Here is a 21,155-nt window from a genome sequence, read left to right as displayed (position 1 = left end):
CCTTGGCCCACCTCATCCCTTCCCTGCCACCTGTGAGAACACAGGTGGCAGCTGGGATAAAAGCAACCCTCCTCTCTCCGAGCACCTGTCTGAACCTCTTGACAGCCGCCGAAGTCTGTGCTGGAAACCCCGGTGCATTCCAAGGGGGAAGATGCTGTCTGTTCCGGCGGTGCCCCGGGGGGCCTCGGAGATAGCGTTCTTGTGGGGTCCCTGCTGCCCGTGTGAGTCTGGCTCCCTGAGCTCCAGACGTGACCTCAGGACACTCCAGCAAGGCCCCTCGCTGGGACCCTCAAAATAGCTAAGGCTCATTAGGAATATTTCCCAGGGTTTGAAAAAGCCCTGGTCAGCAGCCTCTTCTTTCTGTCCGGATGTGGTTCCCCCCACCCGCCACCCACAGGATATGTGGTCGAGGAGGCTGGCGGGCATGGAGCATCAGGAGCCCACTCTGGAGCTTTGCCCAGCTAAGGTTTAGCCAGTGACTTAGAGACACTTCATAGATCACAGGGAACTTCTGGACACAGGAACCTGCATGAGCCGGAAAACCCTGAGGTACGGAAAGGCTAGGCGAGCTTACGGGACAAATCTGAGTTCCATGGGACAGGGAAGAATGGAGGAATGGAACAGGAGAGGGATAGAACTTCCCTGTGCCTCAGTTTCCCCATCTGTGAAATGGAGGTAAGAGTAATAGTGCTTACCTCATATGTTGTTGGGAGGATTTAATGAGATAATCCATGTAGAAAGCTCAGAACCATGCTTAACACATACTAAGTCCTTAAGCAAAAACATCACTTTGCCGACAAAGGTCCGTCTAGTCAAAGCTATGGTTTTTCCAGTAGTCATGTACGGATGTGAGAGTTGGACAATAAAGAAGGCTGAGCACTGAAGAATTGATGCTTTTGAGCTGTGGTGCAGGAGAAGACTCTTTTGAGAGTCCCTTGGCCTGCAAGGAGATCCGACCAGTCCATCCTAAAGGAGATCAGTCCTGTATATTCATTGGAAGGACTGATGCTGAAGTTGAAACTCTAGTACTTTGGCCATCTGATGCAAAGAACTGACTCATGTGAAAAGACCCTGATGCTGGGAAAGACTGAGGGCAGGAGGAGAAGGGGTCGACAGAGGACAGGACAGTTGGGTGGCATCACTGATTCAATGGACATGAGTTTGAGCAGGGTCCTGGAGATGGTGGTGGACAGGGAGGCAGTCCATGGGGTCGCAAAGAGTCGGACACGACTGAGCGATTGAACAACAACAGTAGCGGTCATATTGTCTGAGAAGCACCAGCTATTATATTACTCAGTGGGTATTGTTCTCCCTGTTTTGCCGATGGGGCTCAGAGAAGAGAAGGAGCTTGTCCAGGTGTGTAGGTGTAGGAAGGGGTGGAGCCCACGCCTCGAACCAGGTCTCCTGACCCCAGAGCACAGGCGTCAGCATCCGGTGGGAGGGCAGGTTCTCTCGGGGGCTGTGGGGCCACTCGGGGCTGCAGGTGACAGAGAATGGCAGCCCTCAGCCTTGGGTGGGCTGGAGTAGGCCCCTGGCTGTAGCTCTCATGAGCTAAGAGAGCAGTGCGCTGAAGCTGTGGGACGCTCAGGAGTTCAGGTCTGAGATGGTGACCAGAGAGAGCCCACCCACTTAGAGCAGGGCAGTTCTGAGCAGGGACAAGGCCCGGGTGGGTGGAGCAGACACAGGTGTCGGTGACAGTCATCTGAGAAGGAAAGATGTCTCCAGGAGCCAAGAAGCTGAGGGTTACGGCGTGGGGGAGTGGTGTGCCCAGGTGACCGTGGGCAGGGAGCAGGTGTGTGCGGAGGAGGGGGCACTGAGCCAGGCCCCGGACGTCAAGACACGGGGCTCTGCCGGGAGCTGGCAGAGACGAGGGTGAAGGAAAGAGGCAGCTGTTTAAAGGCCGAGCAAGGCTCAACCCAGCAGGCCTGCAAGCAAGGAGACAGGTGACAAAACAGGAGCTTGGGGGTGGTTTCTCCCTCTGCCGCAGGACAGGATGCTGGGGAGAGAACGGCAGCCCCGGGCATACGTGGGGCCCTGCTGAGGGCCAGGCCAGGCAGCCTGGGGCTCATTACCCTGCTTCGCACAGCAACAGTGACAGGGATTGCTATTACATTACAGTGGCCGCGAGACCTCTGCGCCTGAGCTCTTCGCTGAGAATGCAGAGCATTTCCATCCACAGTCCTCTGTGATCAGTGTGAGACTCTCTAAAACAGTGCTTCTTAAAACCTTTCGGTCTCAGATCCATATCTGGCCTCTTAAAAATGATCCAAAGCCCCTGAGAGTTTTTGTTTCTGTAAGTTGTATCTATCCATGGTCACCACATGAGAAGGTAACACTGAGTAAAACTTAAAACGTGCATCTTTTCACTCATTCTAAAGAGAGCAACAACAGACCATTTCAGGGCCTCCGGGGTGGCGTTCATGGTAAAAGAACTTGCCTGCCAATGCAGGAGACGTGGGTTTGATCCCTGGGTCAGGAAGATCCTCTGGAGAAGGAAATGGCAACCCACTCCAGTATTCTTACCTGGAGAATCCCATGGACAGAGGAGCCTGGTGGGCTACCCACAGGGTCTGAGAGAGTCAGACATGACTGAAGTGACTTAGCATGCACAGACCATTTTATGTTAACATAAATAGCACTTATTATGAAAAACAGTTATTTTCCAAAATGTTTAGTGAGAAGAGTAGTAGTGAGGTCGCTCAGTCATGTCCGACTCTTTGTGATCCATGGACTGTAGCCTACCAGGCTCCTCCATCCATGGAGTTTTCCAGGCAAGAGTACTGGAGTGGATTGCCATTTCCTTCTCCAGGGGACCTTCCCGACCCAGGGATGGAACCCAGGTCTCCCGCATTGTAGACAGACGCTTTACCATCTGAGCCACCAGTGAGAAGAGTAACCAGGTTTTAATTTTTTGTTTCTAATTTTTGGCAGTGCTGGTCCTTCGTCGTGGTGCACGGGCTTAGTCCCCCATGGCACGCAGGCTCCTAGTTCCCCGACCAAGGCTAGCACCCTCATCCCCAGCACTGGCAGGTGGATTCTTAACCACTGGCCACCAGGGAAGTCCCTAGGTTTTACATTTTTGCAAACATGTTGTTCATGTCTGGCTTCGTAGGAGACACCTGCATTCTCCTCTCCATCTGTTGAAAGTGTTGCTTTGTTCAACTTCTGTGCAGATCCAGACTCACGCAGATACGTAGTTGGAAAAGGGAGGTGGAACCCCAGAGTTTCTCAGACCAGACTTAGGGGACTGCTTTTCTAGAAGGAGACAGAGAACTCCTGTCCTCGAGCTGGAGAAACAGCTCCGGGCAGAGGGCCAGGACTGCCAACTCTTCCTGCGTCTGTTTAGCCAGGAGGGTCCCTAAGGGAGGCCTCTTCCCCTCCCTCCGGCCCTGCCCTGGTCCCAGGACAGCCAGCACTGGGCCGGCAGGTTTGCTGGGGCCTGGGGCGGAAGCGCGGCTGGGCGGCCCAGGGGAGCGGCGGAGATAAGCGGCTTGGAGCTCCGGGGCAGAGGGGTGGCCGCCTGGCGTAACACCCACAGCGCCAGCCTGAGGAATGCGATAGCGCAGGCCCTGGCCCCCACGCTCCTGGGAGGAGCCCTGTTCCCAGAAGTCTGTCCCTGCACACTGCCGTCAGCCTCGGAGTTCATTTCCTGGTTAAACAAACATCTGCATGAAACGGCCCCAGTGGGGCCACGCCCAGGAGCAGTTTCGGAGGAGAGTCCCGGGCACATGGCTTTGCCGGGCCCCCTTCTTGTCCGGCTGGTGAACACGCATCCATCATGGGCACAGTCAGAAAGCAGGACGGCCCCTGCGTCCCACCCGGAGTCGACCCGTCTGGCAGGAGGGCTGTGGAGGGACGTGCGGGGTGGCCCGTGCCCAGAAGCGCCTCCCGACGGCCCCCAGCCTGTGCCAGTGGCCGCGGCGACAGCTCCAGAAGCTTGGGCGGGACGTGACCCCTCCGTCTGTCACCTCCTCATCCGGGCTGTGCGGTGGGGGGACGCTGACCCCCCATCTTCCGATGAGAAAACAGGCGTCTGAGTGGGACTTGCACTCGGTCCTGCCGGGCGGCGGGTAGGAAGTGTCCCCACGTCCAGCCCTGTTCTCCTTGCTGGGTGCCAGCGTGGGCGCTGCCCTGAGGCTGGGGGTGGGCACCGACCCTGGGCGCCCCTGCAGTGCCGGGCTCCTGCCACCACCCTCGCGGTGCAGGTCCAGGACGGGTGTTTCCCGATTGGAAAACTCCGCCTCCTTCAGTGAACCGAAACACCGTTTACTGAGCGCTTGCCGAGTGCCAGGCACGCCACTCAGTGCTTCAGGGTTGGAGCTGACTACCTGTGGCTGAAACGCGTGTCTGCCACTGACTAGCGGTGACTCTGAGCAAAGGGTAGGACTTAGTTGTGCCTCAGTTTCCTCATCTGAAAATGGTTCATAATAGCAATTACCTCCTGGGTCGTTGGGACAGTTCGGTGAGATAATATATGTGAAAATCCAGAGCTAAACTTTAGTGTTCAGTAAATGCTGCCTGGTTTGTTATTGTTATTCTTTCCTGGTGGCTCAGATGGTAAAAAAAAAAAAAAAATCTCCCTGCAATGCAGGAGACCCAGGTTTGATCCCTGGGTCGGGAAGATCCCCTGGAGAAGGGAATGGCGACCCACTCCAGGATTCTTGCCTGGAGAATCGCATGGACAGAGGAGCCTGGCAGGCTACAGTCCATGGGGTTGCAGAGTCAGATCATTAGTAGGTATTATTATCAGCCGTGTTTTCCAGATGGAGCTGGGAGAAGAGGAATAACTTGTCCAAGGGTGTAGGTGTAGGAAGGGGCAGAGCCCAGGACTTGAACCCAGGCCTTCCAAACCAAAGCACAGGTCTCAGCGTCAAGCTGGACGCAAGTGAGAATGGACGCACAGGCCCCTGGAAGATCGGCGGTCATCCTGACTTTCAGCCTCATCTCACAGAGTGCGTCTCCTGAGCCCTGTCCATCCTCTACAAAGTGATTCTCGTTACGGAGGCTTGACCACGAGGTCTCCTTAGCTGTCCAGGCCTGTCCCGGCAGGATGCGTTTCCAGGCGCGAGGGCCACAGAGCCCATGCCAGCCCTGCGGGTGCAGAAGGCAGACTTCGATGTAGTGCCCATCAGGAGGGGGCACTCAGGGGCAGGAGGCTGGCTGAGGCCTCACAGGTTTCCCTTCTGCTCTGCAGCAGAGGGGGCAATGAGGGGCCAGAGGAGGGCTGACCACGGGCCCACGTTCTGCTGAATTTGGGTGGCCTTGGGGAGACCGGAACCTCCAAAACACTGTACTCTTACGCAGGAAGCAGTTAGCGACAGACCAGTCAGGGAGCAGGCTCATTTATTGAGCACGTACTGTGTATCTCAGTTCCATTCATCCATTCCAGGGCGTCTTGAACTTCTGCTGTGTCCCAGGGCGGCGTTAGGCAGTGTGACTGCTGTAAAGAAAAGGATGCAAGAAGCAGGTTAGAGCGGAGGTGCTCACCGGGGGCGGGCTCGGCCCCAGGGGACATCCAGCAGTGTCCAGAGACACATCCGGTTGTCACAGCTCGGAGGGGCTGCAGCCGTCATCCAGCGGGCAGAGGCCGTGGTCACTGTTGATAGGCAGTGAGAGCCGGGGGGCCCAGAATGTCAGCGGGGTCAAGGCCGAGAACCCGGGGTGAGACTGTCACGGATGGCCCCCCGAGTGTGTGTGTGGCTTTTGAGCAGAGATCCAAAAAAGTCCAAAAGTGAGACTGAGACGATCCGGGAATTCCCTGGTGGTCCAGTGGCGAAGGCTCCATGCTCCCGATGCTGGGAGCCCAGGTTCCATCCCCGGTCAGGAAACTGGATCCCACATGCCGCAACTGAGAGTTCACACGTGCTGAGCTCAGTCACTTCAGTCGTGTCTGACTCTTTGCATCTCCATGGACCATAGCCCGCCAGGCTCCTCTGTCCATGAGATTTCCCAGGCAACAATATTGTGTTGGGTTGCCATTCCCGTCTCCAGGGGATCTCCCAACCCCTCAGGGATCGAACCCGCGTCTCTTGCGTCTCTTGCATTGGCAGGCGGATTTACATCCCACAACTGAAACCCCACATCCCACAGTGAAGATCAAAGATTCCATGTGCCGCAACTAAGGCCCAGTGCAGCCAAATAAGAATAATTTTTTTTTTAATTAAAAAAGACCTGGGGCAGAGTGTTGCAGGCAGAGGGGACAGCAAACGCGAAGGCCCTGAGTTAAGAGGGCATCGTCCCAGAGCCAGCCCATGGGACTGGCTGGTTGCTCTCCGCGTGTTTCAGGTGAAGTAGCGGAGGCTTAGAGGTCGTGGTGTGCCGGCCGTCTCACAAGTGCACGGTGCCGGAGCCGGCGTTGGCACCTGGGTGTGCTCAGTCCCAGGGCCCGTGTGCGTTCTCTGCCTCGGCCGCTGCTGTCGGAGGAGCGGCTCGGCCTTGACCCAGCGGTGGAGGCCTTTCCCTGCCTGTCCCTGCAGATGATTTGTTCCTGCTCCATCCCTGGGCGCTGGGTTCCGGGCCCAGCACCACCTCAGGGTACAGATGCCACAGGCATAAGGACAGCTGATACTTCTGTAGCGTTTACCGTGTGCCAGGCCCTGCTCCGGGTGTGTGACACAGACACAGACGCAAGGAGAGGTCTTTCTCTGTGTACGTGTGTGTGTTAGTCTCAGTCATGTCCAGTTCTTTGCAACCCTGTGGACTGCACCCTGCCAGGCTCCTGTGTCCGTGGGGATTTCCCAGGCAAGAATACTGGATTGGGTTGCCATTTCTTCCTCCTAGGGATCGTCCCGACCCAGGGATCGAACTCGGGTCTCCCGCATTGCTGGCAGATTCTTTACTATCTGAGCCACCAGGGAAGCTCCATGTGTGTGTAGATATATGTACACACACACTTGTTTAAACTTCACAATATGCATGTGTGTGAGATACCATTATAGGACTGTGCCCATTTTACAGATAGGAAAGTCAAGGTATGGAAAGGTTAAATGACTTAACAAGCCCAAGGCAGAAGGTGGGATTTGAGCCCAGAAATGGCAACCCGATCCCCAGGAGGAGGAAATGGCAACCCAATGCCTGGTTCTGGCGTCCTAGCAGCTGCTCCTTTGACAGGCGGTGCGTTTCTGGTCGTGGGAGTAGATCGTCACTTCTCAAGTGTAATAGCATGGAGGTTGAGCAGAGAAGGGCCTTCAGAGGTCACTCTGCTCACACACGGGAAGCTGAGGTCTGATCTTGGAAAGTGACTTCCGCGGGGCCGCGTCGGGAGGCGGTGGGAGGCCAGGAGTCGTGGGTCCTGGCGCCCTCTGCTCCACCACGACCCCGCCGCCCAGCCTCGCCTGTACAGGCGCCATGTCCATCCTGTCACTGCCCCGCAGGGTCTCTGCTCGTCCAGGTCCTCCACAGGGTCTGATACTGGGCAGGTCTGGGGCCGCAGGGGGTGCCCATGGCAGAAGGCCCGGGCCTCTGCCTCCGCCCCCGCCCTTGCCCATCCTTCTTGTTTGTAGACAGAATCTCAGTTATTCCCCTGTCTCAGAGGTGCGGAGGCTCTGGTTCAGATGGGTTAAATGGCTCACCTTCATGGTCAGCCGGGAGAGTCAGTGCTTCCCAAGTGGCGTAAACAGTCATTCATTCATTCACTCGATCATTCTTTTGGTAACAGAGGAAGGGCAGCCCCGTGCCGGGCACTGGCCGCAGAGACACACCTCACAGGCCCTGCCTCCAGGGAGAGGTAATCAGTGTCCCTAGAGAGGCCGCCCAGAAAGGACACCTAATCCAACCAGTTGGGGAGGGAATCCGGAGGGCTCCTTGGAGGAAGCGATAGACAGGATGGCCAAGTCTCCAAGTATGATAACTGGGAGGTGGGCAGGCAGAGCGGGGAGAGGCCACTGAGGGGACAGCAAGTACAGAATCAGGAAGAGAGGGCTCGCTTGGCACAGAGAACCACAGGTTGTTCAGAACCTGCCCGGCTGTGGGCAGAGTCCCCTTGGGCAGCTTACTAAGCCTGCAGGGGGCAGCAGGCCCCGGGCTGGGCATTAGATGCTGCTGATGTCCCATCCCCGTTACAGGTGGGGCAGCCAAGGTGCGGCGAGGCTGAACACCGCCCTGGTAGCGAGTACTGGGGGGTGGGGTGGCTGAGAAGCGTGTGGGTCCTCCTCCGATAGCGTGACGGTCCTTCTGTTAGCCTGACTGGCGCCTGTGGAGCTGGGCTTCCCGTCCTGCCGTCCCCCTGGGTACAGCCCCTCCTGACGGCTCTGTTTCCTCCCGCAGGTGGAAGGACAGTCCAGAGCCCACGTCATCGCGCAGGAGCTGCTGTCTTCAGAGAAAGCGTGAGTCCCTGAGCCGCGGCCCGTGGCCTTGAGCTTGGTAACAGAGTGTCAGCCCCTGCCCGGCTTGTGCAGAACGAGAATTAATGCCCACTCCACCCTCTCTCCCCCTGCAGATACGTGGAGATGCTCCAGCACTTGTATCTGGTGAGTTAGTCACTTCAATTGTCCAGAGCGAATTGCCCTCTGACACGACTACGATACAAGGGGCAGAAAAGCAGTTGAGGAGACAGAGGTGCCTTCCACTAGCAGAGACCCTGTTCACCGGGGCTTCTCAGGGAAGCCGGGCCCCTGATCCCTGTGCTTCGGGGGGGCGGATGGCATGGGCTTCCCATGGAGCTGCACTCTGCCTGGGTAGGGAGTGGCGTATGCGGAACGTGCTAAGGTTTCCAGAAGGGTGTTTGCTGTCTCCTTGACCCTCAGGTTGAGGAAGACAGAAGGAAGACAGATGTAGTTCTGGGTCATAGCTGTGTGTGTTGAGTTCAGATGTGTGGTCAGAGCATGCATGTGTATGTGTGTGCGTGTACACGTACATGTGTATGCACGCATTGTATGTTTAGGCCTCTGGGGAGAAGGTGATGTGTTTGCACGATGACCCAAGCAAAGCTGGGGTAGCGAGAGGTTGTCTCAGTCGCTCTGGCATTGGGGCAGCAACGCCTGAGCACGTGGGAGGGGCAGGGGCTGTCCTCTGGACTTTTCAGAGGAAAGGAGGCCAGACTGGGGACTGCGTGGACCTGCGGCTCGACCCCCCCTTCACAGCCCGCCACACTGCCCGCAGTCTCCCTGAGCCATCAGTTCCCTTCAGCTCAGTGAATGCTTTTTGGACACACACTGTGTGATGGGAGCTGGGGGTGGAAAGTGGGATCAGACAGGGCCCTTCCCCAAGGGCAGTCTGGCCAGCGAAGGAGACAGATGAGTGAGATGGGTAATCATCCGGAGCACGGGGGAGTAACTGACAACCTCAGGGAGTCTCGGCAGGCTTCCTGGAGGAGGTGGCGTTGGGACTGAGTCATAGGAGGGGGCAGGGAAGAGGGCACAGCAGAGCCACGGGATGTGAGGGCGCGTCTCACATAAAGGCTCTTGGGACAGTTCCCGGCTTGGCCGAGCTCTCTCACCGTCTGCGGGCTCCTCGGAGGTTACCTTCTGGTCCTGCGCTGCTTTGTATCATCCCTTGTGTCTTTCCAAGAACATCAGAGCTGGGAACATCCATCCTGAACGTTCGTGGGTGGTGACATGGAGGCCCAGGGGGAGTGACTTGGCCAGGGTCACGCGGTGACCGAGCCAGGACGAAGCCGCAGGTCTCCTGATTCCTGGTGCGCTCCCGTAGCGTGTCGGGAGCTCCTCAGCGCGGGGGCCTCCCTGGAGGCAGCAGACACCGGCACCAGCCAGGTCTCTGGCTGAACCCGCTGAGGCCCCTGCCGGTGGCATCGCCCTGGGGTCCCATTGCTGAGGCCCAGGGCCCTGGGAGGGGGAGAGCGTGGTCTGTGCTCCCAGCCCCCGGTTTTTGCCCTTCTGACTCAGGACTTTTTGTGCAAGGTTAAACCCCATGCCCTCGGGTGTGAAGCAAACCGGCCCCAGGGATGAACCTCAAAGATGCATTTAGCAACAGCGACGGGAAGCATGACTCTCCCATGGCTGATGCTCTCTCGCTTGCTTCTGAGCTGGCTGTGTGTCCGAGGGGCTGGGCCTTTCTGTTTTATGACTTCGTTAAGAGGGTTCTAACTGGGAAACTTCCATCTGGGCTTGCACTGCTTCCTGCCAGTTGGAAAGATGCTGAAGCCGCTGGTAATCCCTGACAATATCCTGAGGAGGGGAAAAAAGAGCCCATAAAAAATACTCAGAAGCTAGTGTGGGAAATTGTGGTCTGGATCTGCACTGTGACGTCAGTGCTTATGGGGAGAGAAGGGGCACAAACACCCCAGCGTGACTCTCAAGTCCTAGCCAGGGACACCGGTCCAAAGGAGACAGACTTGGGGATGTTCTCCACCACTGCCCTCCCCCAGGGTCTTTGTCTGATTGCTAAGGTTGGTGGGTACTCTTAAGAATTTCTCCATGGAGATCCACTGCTGTTGAAGTCCCAAGGCTGCCCCGTCTTGGAGAGGGACCAGTGGGCCCATTCATTCCAGAACACGCCTCAACTCCACTGTGTTCTTGTTGAGAGGCGGATGGGGATGGCCTCTGACCTTCTGTGTTTCGAATTTAACTTTGTGTTTCTCATGTGGTAGATGGAGCTACCTCTGGGATTAGTAAAATTTCTGGTCATCCAGAATTGAATTCTGATGGTCAGGATCTTGTTTTCTTACAGCCTATGAACTAAAAATGGATTTCACATATTTTAAACACTTGTGGAAAAAAGAGGCAAAGAAGAATTATGTGACTGAGACCATATGTGGCTCATAAAGTCTGAAATATTTATCATCTGGCCTTTATAGGAAATTTTCCTGACTTCTGGTTTAAAGACTTGTTCTGTCCTTCCATGAACCAAGTCCTAAATCTATTTATCCACCTGCCCATCTGTCTGTTTGTTCAATTTCTCATCCACTCATCTAGCCAGGATTTTATCCACTCGTTTTTCTTTTCATCTGTGCATGCAGCTAATGATGTATGCATCCACCCAGTCGTCCATGAGACTCCCATCCACCCATCCATCCATCTGTCCATTCATCCATCCATCCATCCATTCAGTGGTCCACCCACCCATCTATCCACCCAGTCATACATCAGACTCCCCATCCACCCACCCATCCATCCATCTATCCATCCATCCATCCATCTGTCCATTTCATCCATCCATCCATCTATTCAGTGGTCCGCCCACCCATCTATCCATCTAGTCATTCATCAAACTCTCCATATATGCATCCATCTGTCCATTCAGCCATCCACCTATGTATCCCTTCATCAAATTCCCCAACCACCTACCCATCCATCCATCCAGCCAGCCAGCCAGCCAGTGATACACCCATCCATCCATCCATTCATCCATCCTTTCATCCATCCATTCATCCAGCCAGCCAGCCATACACGCATCTATCCATCCAGTCATTCATCAAACTCCCCATGCGTCCATCCATCCATCCATCCACCCACCCACCCACCCACCCACCCACTGTGTATCCATCTGACTTAACCGTTCCTTCTGGACAGAACATCCCAGGATGTTTCCTATACCGTAGGCACTGAGATAGGCCTTGGATCCCCAGGATGGAGAAGGCCCAGAACCTGCCCTTGAGTAGGTGTCTCCTTCTCTGTTGGGGGAGAGGGTGGAAGTGGGGAGGAGAACTGCACACGTGAGCCACGGTGCTGCTCTGTGGTGAGTGTGATTTGTGCAGGTGTCCTTAGGCGCGTGGGGGATGGACAGGCTTATTCCCCTTGCGTGTACCCAGGAAGGCTGGCAGAAGAGCTGCCACGGACACGGAGTTTGAGGAGTCACCAGGCCCGGGTGGTGGAGGAGGGCAGGTGGTCAGCCAGGAGCACTCCCAGGCCTGAAGGTACATGGTGACGTGTGGAGAATGGGCACCGTCAACACACCCTTGGCATGGGTGCGTTGGGAAAGGCAGGGTGGAGAGGGAATGAGGGGTCAAATGACTGGCCCAAAACCAAGGTTAGAACCAGCCTGAGATGTCCCTAAAAACGCCAGGCTCAGTGGCTTCTGCTTTTCCTCGCATATAGTGAGTCACTGGAGATTTTGAAGCGACATGGTCCCTAGACACCTTCAGTTCTCGGTTTTCTCATCTGCAAAACATCCCTCTCCTGGCAGACGCAGAGCATTCCCACCCTCGATCTCTCCTTTGGGCTAAGACATTGTAGGCCCATGCAGAAGCCAGCACACAACTGGGAGAGGTGACTCTGGAAGCTGTCACTGTCTGAGACCCCAGGAGAGGCCCCTCCCCGGGGAGGCCCTCCTTGACCTGATCCTCACCCCTGTCTGCACCGCCTCCTCTGACCGCTTCCTCCTTGCTGTCCTTCAGATGCTGTAGACGCAGTCATGTCTGTGGGCTTTGCACCTGGGGGTCTGGGCGAGCCCTGCGAGGCAGGCTGGGGGTTTGGGCTCGATCCACTGAAGGTCCGTGGGAGGCTGTTGGGTGACCCCTTCAAGAGTGCCGGTGGCCTGCAGCGCAGCGGGCCGATTTGAGGACTGTGAGCCCGGTGACCGTGGGCTGTCGAGTGCGGGAAGGGGAGGGCCGGCTGACTTGTTGGCTCCTTAAGGCAGCAAGCGCTGGAGCAGACCAGGCTAAGCTTGGGGACAGATGGTGGGTTAAGTTGTGGGGGCGGAGGGTTGGGGCTTGGGGAAGGATGTGCATGCAAAGCGTTAAGTGGAGAGCAGTTAGCTGACGCTCCAGGAGAGGGCTCTCAGGGACCCTGGGCAAAAAGAGGTGCCTGCAGCAGGGGGCTTGAGGACTGGCAGGGTCTTAGGAAGGAGCGAAAGGACGTGGGGAGGGGGATTGGGCAGACACAGTGCAGAAGGGCAGGGAGAGGCTCCCGGGTCCTCCCTGAGCCCTCCCTCTGACAGCGACTCCCCCCACCAATGGCGGTGACCACGGGGAAGGGTGTTGGGGGCATCAGGAGCACCATGGACCCAGCCCGACTCCACACACTGCCCAGAGAAAGCAGGGGGTCACTCAGAAGCCCTCTGTCTTATCAGTACGTAGGAGTTTCCTTTGGTGGCGGCCTCGGTGCTGACATGAATGACTAGGACAAACACAGGATCTAGAGGGACTTAGCAGCGAATTTAAGACTTTATTTACTTAAACTGGTGGGCCGTCAGTTTGAGCCCGCTAGCCCCCACTTTCTCCACCCAGCCACAGGGGCCTTTGCTGAGCCCCTCCGGCATGTGCTTGGCAGTTTACTAACGTTAGCTCGTTCAGTTGCACAGTTTGTGCTCAGTAACTATTTCTCAGGTGGTTGGGTGGGTCCAAAACTGAGTCCCAGAGAAGGTGACTTACCCAGAGTGAGAAGCGGAGCCAGGCCTGGTTGACTGCAGAGCCCTGAGAGACTGGCTGTTGTTCAGTCTCTCAGTCGTGTTCACCTCTTTGCAACCCCATAGACTGCAGCACCCCAGGCTTCCCTGTCCTTCACTTTGTCCCAGAGCTTGCTCAAACTCATGTCCATCGAGTCGATGATGCCATCCAACCATCTCATCCTTTGTTGCCCCCTTCTCCTACTATTTTCAGTCTTTCCCAGCATAAAGGGCTTTTCCAATGAGTCAGCTCTTTGCATCAGGTGGCCAAAGTATTGGAGCTTCAGCTTCAGCATCAGTCCTTCCAATGAGTATTCAGGGTTGATCTCCTTTAGTTTGGCCTGGTTGAACCTCCTTGCAGTCCAAGGGACTCTCAAGAGTCTTCTCCAACACCACAGTTGGAGCATCCATTCTTCGGTGCTCAGCTTTCCTTATGGTCCAACTCTCCCATGCGTGTGCACTAAGTCACTTCGTGTCCGACTCTTTGCACCCCTGTGGACCGCAGCCCACCAGGCTCCTCTGTCCATGGAATTCTCCAGGCAAGAATACTGGAGTGGGTTGCCATTTCCTTCTCCAATAGGGGATCTTCCCAACCTAGGAATCGAACCCTCATCTCTTACGTCTCCTGCATTGGCAGGTGGGTTCTTTACCCACTAGCACCACCTGGGAAGCCCCCAACTCTCACATCCATACGCAGATAGATGTGGGACATTCCAGTGAGGTGGCAAGGAGCCTGAGGAGGGACAAAGTCATGTGAGTGGGAGGAATGAAGTCCAGGGAGGCTTCCTGGAAGAGGAGATGTTGAGATGGACGTGGATGGATAGGAAGTAGAAACAGGCTTTTCGGCAGGTAGAAGCAGCAGAAACAAGTTCACAGAGGGGAGGGCTTGGGAGTGTGGGCTGTACAGGAAGTGTCTGGAGGGCTGGTCTTCAGGCAGAGCCTGAATGCCACGTGTTTCAAAAGGGAAATATAGGAATCTCCAAGCCCTCAGGGCTCGAGCAAGGCAGGTGCAGGAAAGGAGTTGTAGGGGAGGTTGGTCTGGTGGGTTTGGTGGCAGGGAGTGGCACTGGGGGACCCCAAGTATAACCCAGACTAAGCCCCCAAATGGCTTCATCCTGGGAAAGTGGGTGCAGAACCAAGAAAATTCTGTGTTTCTCAGGGACAGGGAGAGTAACTGTCTCTTACTTATCTTTGAAGCCCCTGCCCATTCAGAAATAGTTTTTAATCAGCTTGGAGGGATACGGTGGGGGTTAGGTTTCTAAGTCTTTGCTGGGCTCTTCCAGGGCAGAGGGGCATGGATCTTTGAGAGAAGCAGAGAGAAACAGATTTTAGTCAAGTGTGAGAAGACGTGCTTTCTTTCCCCCTGAACTGATGGGGTGAGCGGGTGACGGGCTCCCCATACTGGGAGGTGTGAAGGCAGGAGCTGTCGGGGCATCTTAGGAGAGGAGGTTCCCACTGTAGGCATTGGCTCTTCCTTTTATATTTTCATGCAACACAGGGAAAAAAATTGCTGTGTGACCTTGGAAAGTCTCTTCTGTCTCGGGGCCACACCCTGAGACGGCTGGTGGGACTCAGATGTCTTTAGCCACGGAAGCCTGTTCTCACAGGGAATGCCACTCAGGACGCCAAAACGAAGAGTGGATGAAACGGAGACACTTTTGTTCAGAGGCAGAGGGAGGCCACAGTTGCCTCTGCCTCTGCCTCCTTTCCCCCTGGGTGTCTGCACAGGACAGTGTGAGAAAGACTCGTCTCCATCAGCAGGTCCCAAGGTGCGGTCCCTGAACCAGCAGCATCCGCATCTCCCGGGAGCTTGAGGGAGAGAAGTATGCTTAGATCCCACCCCAGATCTTCTAGGTCCGAGACTTGGGGGGTGGGGCCTGGACATCTGTGTCCTCAGGACCCTGCAGGCAGTACTGGTGTTGACACTGACATTTGAGACCCACAGATGGGTGATCCTATAAGTTCCCTGAGCACAGGCTACCCGTACCTGGGTACCCAGGAGCTTTAAAAAACACGGATGCTCAGGTCCCACCCTCAGAGATTTGCAATTCTTTGGTCCGGAGCGCAGCCTGATCACTGGGAGTTGAAAGGCTGCCCCTGGAACTGAGAACCTAGTGGGAAAGTAGCAAACACCCATTCAGCACAGTTTGTGAACAAAGCCAGGTCAATGCGAGAGTGAAAGAAACATGAGTGAGACAGTCTGCTCCCTGCTTGATTGGAGGGGCGATAATAGAAACATGCAGAGAAGGGCAGGTAGCCTGACAGTGCAAAATTCTGTATAGTCATTACCTCCCAGGCTGGGACACACGTGAATCCGCTCCAGGTAGACAATAGATGGCCTGTGGAGTAGTTGACGTCCCCAGAGAAACATGGCACATTTATTAAGAGCCTCTGCTTTGCTCTAGATACATAATTTTAAATTAATTGGACATGGATATATTTGGGTGCTTCCCTGGTGGCTCAGATGGTAAAGAATCTATCTGCAATTCGGGAGTCCTGGGTTCGGTCCCTGGGTCAGGAAGATTCCCTGGAGAAGGGAATGGTGACCCACTCCAGTATTCTTGCCTGGAGAACCCCATGGAAAGAGGAGCCTGGCGGGCTACAGTCCTCGGGATCACAAAGAGTCGGACACGACTGAGCGGCTAAGCACAGCACATTTTGGAGAACAGTGTAAAATATGCATTCATTTTTAAGCTGAAATAGACTTCAGAGACATTCTGAGGTCAGGGTGGCTCTCTTCAGGCCATGACCCCAGATCTCTGGAGTCCACCTGCCACAACTAGAGAACGCACACACGATGCAATGAAGATCCCACGTGCGGCAACTAAGACCCAGGGGCTAGTCTCTCAGTCGTGTCCCACTCTCTGCAACCCCATGGACTGTAGCCCGCCAGGCTCCTCTGTCCATGGGATTCTCCAGGCAGGAGCACTGGAGTGGGTTGCCACTTCCTTCTCCAGGGGCTCTTCCCCACCCCGGGACTGAACCTGGGTGTCTTGCATCCCCTGCGTTGGCAAGTGGATTCTTTACCGCTGTGCCCCCTGGGAAGACGGTGGAATTGTCGGGCCATAGGGTGAGCGTAGATTTAACTTCATTAGAAGCTGCCAAGTAGATTTATAACGTGGTTGAAGCGACATACACCCTGACTCCCAGCATGTGGGTCTAGCACTTCCCACGCGCGCTGGCCAGCATTCCCACACAGGCAGTGCTTTAGTCAGGGCCATTGTGGTTTCTTACGTTGTTTCAGTTGATGATGAATGAAATTATCTTTCCTCTGTTTACTAGCCCTTTGGAAATCCTCTTTTGAAAAACGTCCTTGGCCTGTTCTTTCGTTGGCTTGTCTGTCCTTTTCTCATGGATTTGTGGGAGTTATTTAAATATTCTGGACGCAAGTCCATTTTCAGATACGGGATTGAACCCACATCTCTGCATCTCCTGCATTGGCGGGTGGATCCTTTGCCACTAGCGCCCTCCCACCAGTGTCGTGTGATCGATCCAGTTTCTCCGGTTCCTTGCAGTGCTTGTTGTTAGGTCTTTTTAATGATAACCATCCTGGTGGGTGTGAAGCGGTATCAGTTGTGACTTTGATTTTGCATTTCCCTGATGACTAATGATGTTAGGCATCCTTCCACGTGTTTTTTGGCCATTTGTATATATTTTTTGGAGAGCTGTCTTTTCAAATCCTTTGCCTATTTTTTAATGGGTGTTTTTTTTTTTACTATAATTATGTATACAAGCCCCTAATCAGATACATGATTTACAAATATATCTTCCCCATTCTGTATTCTTGATAGTACTCTTTGAAGCACAGAAGTTTTAAATTTTGATAAACCCTAATTTATTTTTTCTTCAATTGCTTGGGCTTCTGGTGTTGTATCTAACAAAGCTTTGACAGTGAAAGTCGCTCAGTTGTGCCATCTGTGTAGTGTGACTGTACAGTCCGTGGAATTCCCCAGGCCAGAATGCTAGAGTGGGTAGCCTTTCCCTTCTCCAGGGGATCTTCCCAACCTAGGGATCAAACCTGGGTCTTCTGCAAAGAAAGCTTTACCTAACCCCAGATCGCGAAGATTTACTCTCATTTTTTAAAAGTTTTATAGTATTAGCTCTTACTTTTAGTCTTTCATTGTGACTTAACTTTTGTGTATGAGCTAAAGAAGGAGTCCACATTCATTCTTTTGCATATGGATATTCAAATATCTCAGCACCATTTGTTGAAAAGATTATTTTCCCATTGAATTTTCTTGGCACCCTTGTCAAAAATTAATTAACTATAAATGTGTGAGGATTTATTTCTGGATTCTCAGATCCATTCCATTAACCTAAATATCCTTATGTCATTACCACACAATCTCGGTTCTTGTAGCCTCATGGTAAGTTTTGAAATCAGGAAGCATGATTCCTCCAGCTTTGTTCCTTTTGATTGTTTGGACTGTTGTGGATCTGTTACGTCTTCATATGAACTTTAGGATCAGCTTGTCAATTGCTGTAAAAAAAAAAATAAAAGGCAGCTGGGATCTCAGTAGGGGTTGATGTGAATCCATCAAATTGGAGTGTGCTGATCTGTTAACAGTATTAAGTGGTATACTTTTCTGTTTAATTTTTGAGAGCTTGATATTGAAACTCCAACTAAAAATATTAATTTATCTACTTTAAAAGACAGTTGTAATATATAGTGGAACTAGAGATCTCTTCAAGCAAATTGGAGATCAAGGGAACATTTCATGTAAAGATGGGCACAATAAAGGATAGAAGCAGTAAGGACCTAACAGAAGCAGAAGAGATCAAGAAGAGGTGGCAAGAATACACAGAACTGTACGAAAGGTCTTAATGACCCAAATAACCATGACGGTGTGATCAGTCACCTAGAGCCAGACATCCTGGAATGAGAAGTCAAGTGGGCCTTAGGAAGCATCACTACGAACAATGCTAGTGGGGGTGATGGAATTCCAGCTGAGCTATTTCAAATCCTAAAAGATGATGCTGTTAAAGTGCTGCACTCAACATGTAACCAAATTTGGAAAACTCAGCAGTGGCCAGAGGACTGGAAAAGGTGTTTTCATTCTGATCCCAAAGAAGGGCCATGCCAAAGAATGTTCAAACTATCATGCAATTGTGCTCATTTCACGTGCTAATAAGATTATGCTCAAAATCCTTCAAACTAGCCTTCAGCAGCATTTGAACTGAGAAGTTTGAGATGTACAGGCTGGATTTAGAAAAGGCAGAGGAACCAGAGATCAAATCATCAGCATTCATTGGATCATGGAGAAAACAAGGGAATACCAGAAAAATATCTACTTCTGCTTCACCGACTACATCAAAGCCTTTGACTGTGGATCACAACAAACTGTGAAAAATTCTTAAAGAGAGGGGAATACTGGGCCTTACCTGCCCCCTGAGAAACCTGTATGCAGGTCAAGAGGCAACAGTTAGAACCGAACACAGAACAACGGACTGGCCACCTCCAGTTTGTTCTCCCAGCAAAGTGAACTTGTAAAGAGAGAGATCTGGTCATTTTACTCCCCTGTTTAGCACCCTTCAGGATTCCCCATCACCCCAGGATGAAACCCAAGTCCCTTAAGAAGCCTGCAGGGCGCCTGTGGGATGGTCCCGTCTGACCCCTCGGCATCCTCAGCTTCCCATCCTGAGCGGACACACACATGCACCCACTTAGCCACACCCGCACACTCAGACCACAGCCACCTCAGCTCCTCCCACACCTCAGGGCCTTTGCACCTGCCGTCCCCAGCGCATACCACTCCCCCTCTTGTCTCCAGGGCGCGGCCCCCCTGGAGCTAAGCCAGGTCTCCTTCCTGGGGCCTGCACGCCCCAGTGCTTTTCCAGTGGACGCTTACACCCTGTGTTGACATCATCACGTTGCTCTCTGCCTTTCCCCGAGACTGCATGCTCTTTGGGGGCAGGACAGCATCTCTCCTGCTCCCACCCTTCTTCCCTGACGGCTCGGAGCAGAGCAGGTGCTCAGGATACTTGTTGAGTGATAAAGAGATGAGGACCACGGACCCAGTACACCTTGCCTCCATCTGTGGTGGTTGCTGGGCCCCCAGGTGCGGCGACAGCAGAAACCGTCCAGGGAGCCATGGACAGGGTGGCGGGTTCTCTGCGCTTCCAGTGAGTTTGCGAACTGATGTTTGAACAATTCCCATTGTGCCCCAGATTATGGAATGACTCATGTTGATGGTGGCCGTCCTGCCCGTTGGGACTGAGCCAATTGAGTGAGAATTAATTACAGATGAGAAGCCAGCTTGCAAAGCCATTAATATTTCAGCTCCCTGGAGTGTGATGCAAACGCAGCCGTCAGCCTTGTCTTTGCTTGTCCTTCCCCCTCCCTATCCCCACTTCTGTGTACTCGGTCTGCGTGTCAGGGTGACCCGATTCAGGTCTTGGCTCCCCCATGACTCACTCTCCTTTTCTGTTAAATGAGGGCCCTGCCATCCATCTGTCCGCAGGCATTATAAAACTCCTCTGTTGATAGCACACTCTGCTGGACGTCAGAAGATGGGAGGGAACGTACAAAACTCCTCTGTTGATAGCACACTCTGCTGGACGTCAGAAGATGGGAGGGAACGTACAGACGTGGCCCTGTTCTGAGGATGTCTTATCTCAAGCAGAGCCAGGGCTTCCCTGGTGGTGCAGTGGATAAGAATCAAGTGCAGTGGGACACAGGTTCAATCCCTGGTCTGGGAAAATCCCGTTTGCTGCAGAGTAACAGCCTGTGCTCTGCAACAAGAGAAGCTGCTGCAGGGAGAAGCTGGAGCGCCACATCTGGAGAGTAGCCCCACTCCCCGCAACTAGAGAAAGCCCTCAAGCGGCCACGGAGACCCAGTGCGGCCAAAGATAAATGAACTTACTGTAAAAAATAAAGTAAAGCAGAAGCATTGCTGCTGTGGGAATAGCGCTTGACAGTCTCCAAGGCAGTTTTAAACATCAGGATGAGCCTCTCAGGAGCCTCACGCTGTGTATACTTGGTGGCACTGTCTTCCCCATTTTACAGGTGAGGAAACTGAGGCTCGGATAGCTTGGCAGTTTGCCTGTGATCACTTCTGGGGTAGCTGAGCTGGAACCTGGCCAGAGCCAATGAGGGAGTGTGTTAAAGTCCGCTGTCAACCAGCTGCCAGGCAGGAGGGGCGGTCGGCTGGGTCAGCATGTTTCTCTCTCCTGGATTCCAGGGCTGAGAAGTCCCTTGGACAACCAGGACATCAAACCAGTCCATCCTAAAGGAAATCAGCCCTGAATGCTACTTGGAAGGACTGATGCTGAAGCTTTGGCCCCCTGATGCGAAGAACTGACTCACTGGAAAAGACATTGATGCTGGGAAAGACTGAGGGCAGGAGGAGAAGCAGGCAACAGAAGATGAGATGGTTGGATGGCATCACTGACTCAGTGGACATGAGTTTGAGCAAACTCTAGGGGATGGTGAAGGACAGGGAGGCCTGGTGTGCTGCAGTCCACGGGGTCGCAAAGAGACACGACTGAGCGACTGAACAGGGCTTAGGAGTCCCTGTGGGGCTGGAGAGACTGGCTCCTAAAAGACACAGAGACCCGGAAGGAAGGGGTGGGTGGGTCCTCCCGCGCCAGGTCAGCAGAGAGACCTCGCCTCCAGGTTCAGAACGACCCCGGTGTCCCAGAGCCGGCTCTGGGCAGAACTAAGAATTCAGAACCACCGCCCTCTGGCTGCCGACCCCACCCAGCTGGCCTCTCCCTGTCACTCATACTTCCTCCACCCCCCGGGACTGGCTTTCAGGAAAGGCTTTGGCTGCTCAGGTACAATGGAATTCGGTTTCTAATTATGGCTCGAGCGTGTGGCCTCCGCTTAAGGACACACATGCTCTCTTTGCCCAGAGGACTCAGAGTTTCTGACC

General features: G+C 54.0%; 1 protein-coding gene across 3 annotated transcripts in view; it reads left to right on the top strand.

Annotated features, from left to right (window-relative positions):
- FGD5 (FYVE, RhoGEF and PH domain containing 5) overlaps window positions 1–21,155 on the top strand; it is a 121,123-nt gene that overhangs the window by 66,661 nt on the left and 33,307 nt on the right. For all 3 annotated transcript variants that reach the window (XM_055557107.1, XM_055557108.1, XM_055557106.1), the window contains exons 4-5: window positions 8,266–8,324; window positions 8,438–8,468. In XM_055557107.1, coding sequence (XP_055413082.1) covers window positions 8,266–8,324; window positions 8,438–8,468 — 90 coding nt within the window. The remainder of the gene's footprint in view (window positions 1–8,265; window positions 8,325–8,437; window positions 8,469–21,155) is intronic.

The sequence above is a fragment of the Bubalus kerabau genome, chromosome 20 (assembly GCF_029407905.1).
Source record: "Bubalus kerabau isolate K-KA32 ecotype Philippines breed swamp buffalo chromosome 20, PCC_UOA_SB_1v2, whole genome shotgun sequence".
NCBI classification, from domain to species: domain Eukaryota; kingdom Metazoa; phylum Chordata; class Mammalia; order Artiodactyla; family Bovidae; genus Bubalus; species Bubalus kerabau.
The sequence above is the reverse complement of the archived record's forward strand: the minus strand, read 5'-3'. Positions and strand labels throughout refer to the sequence as shown.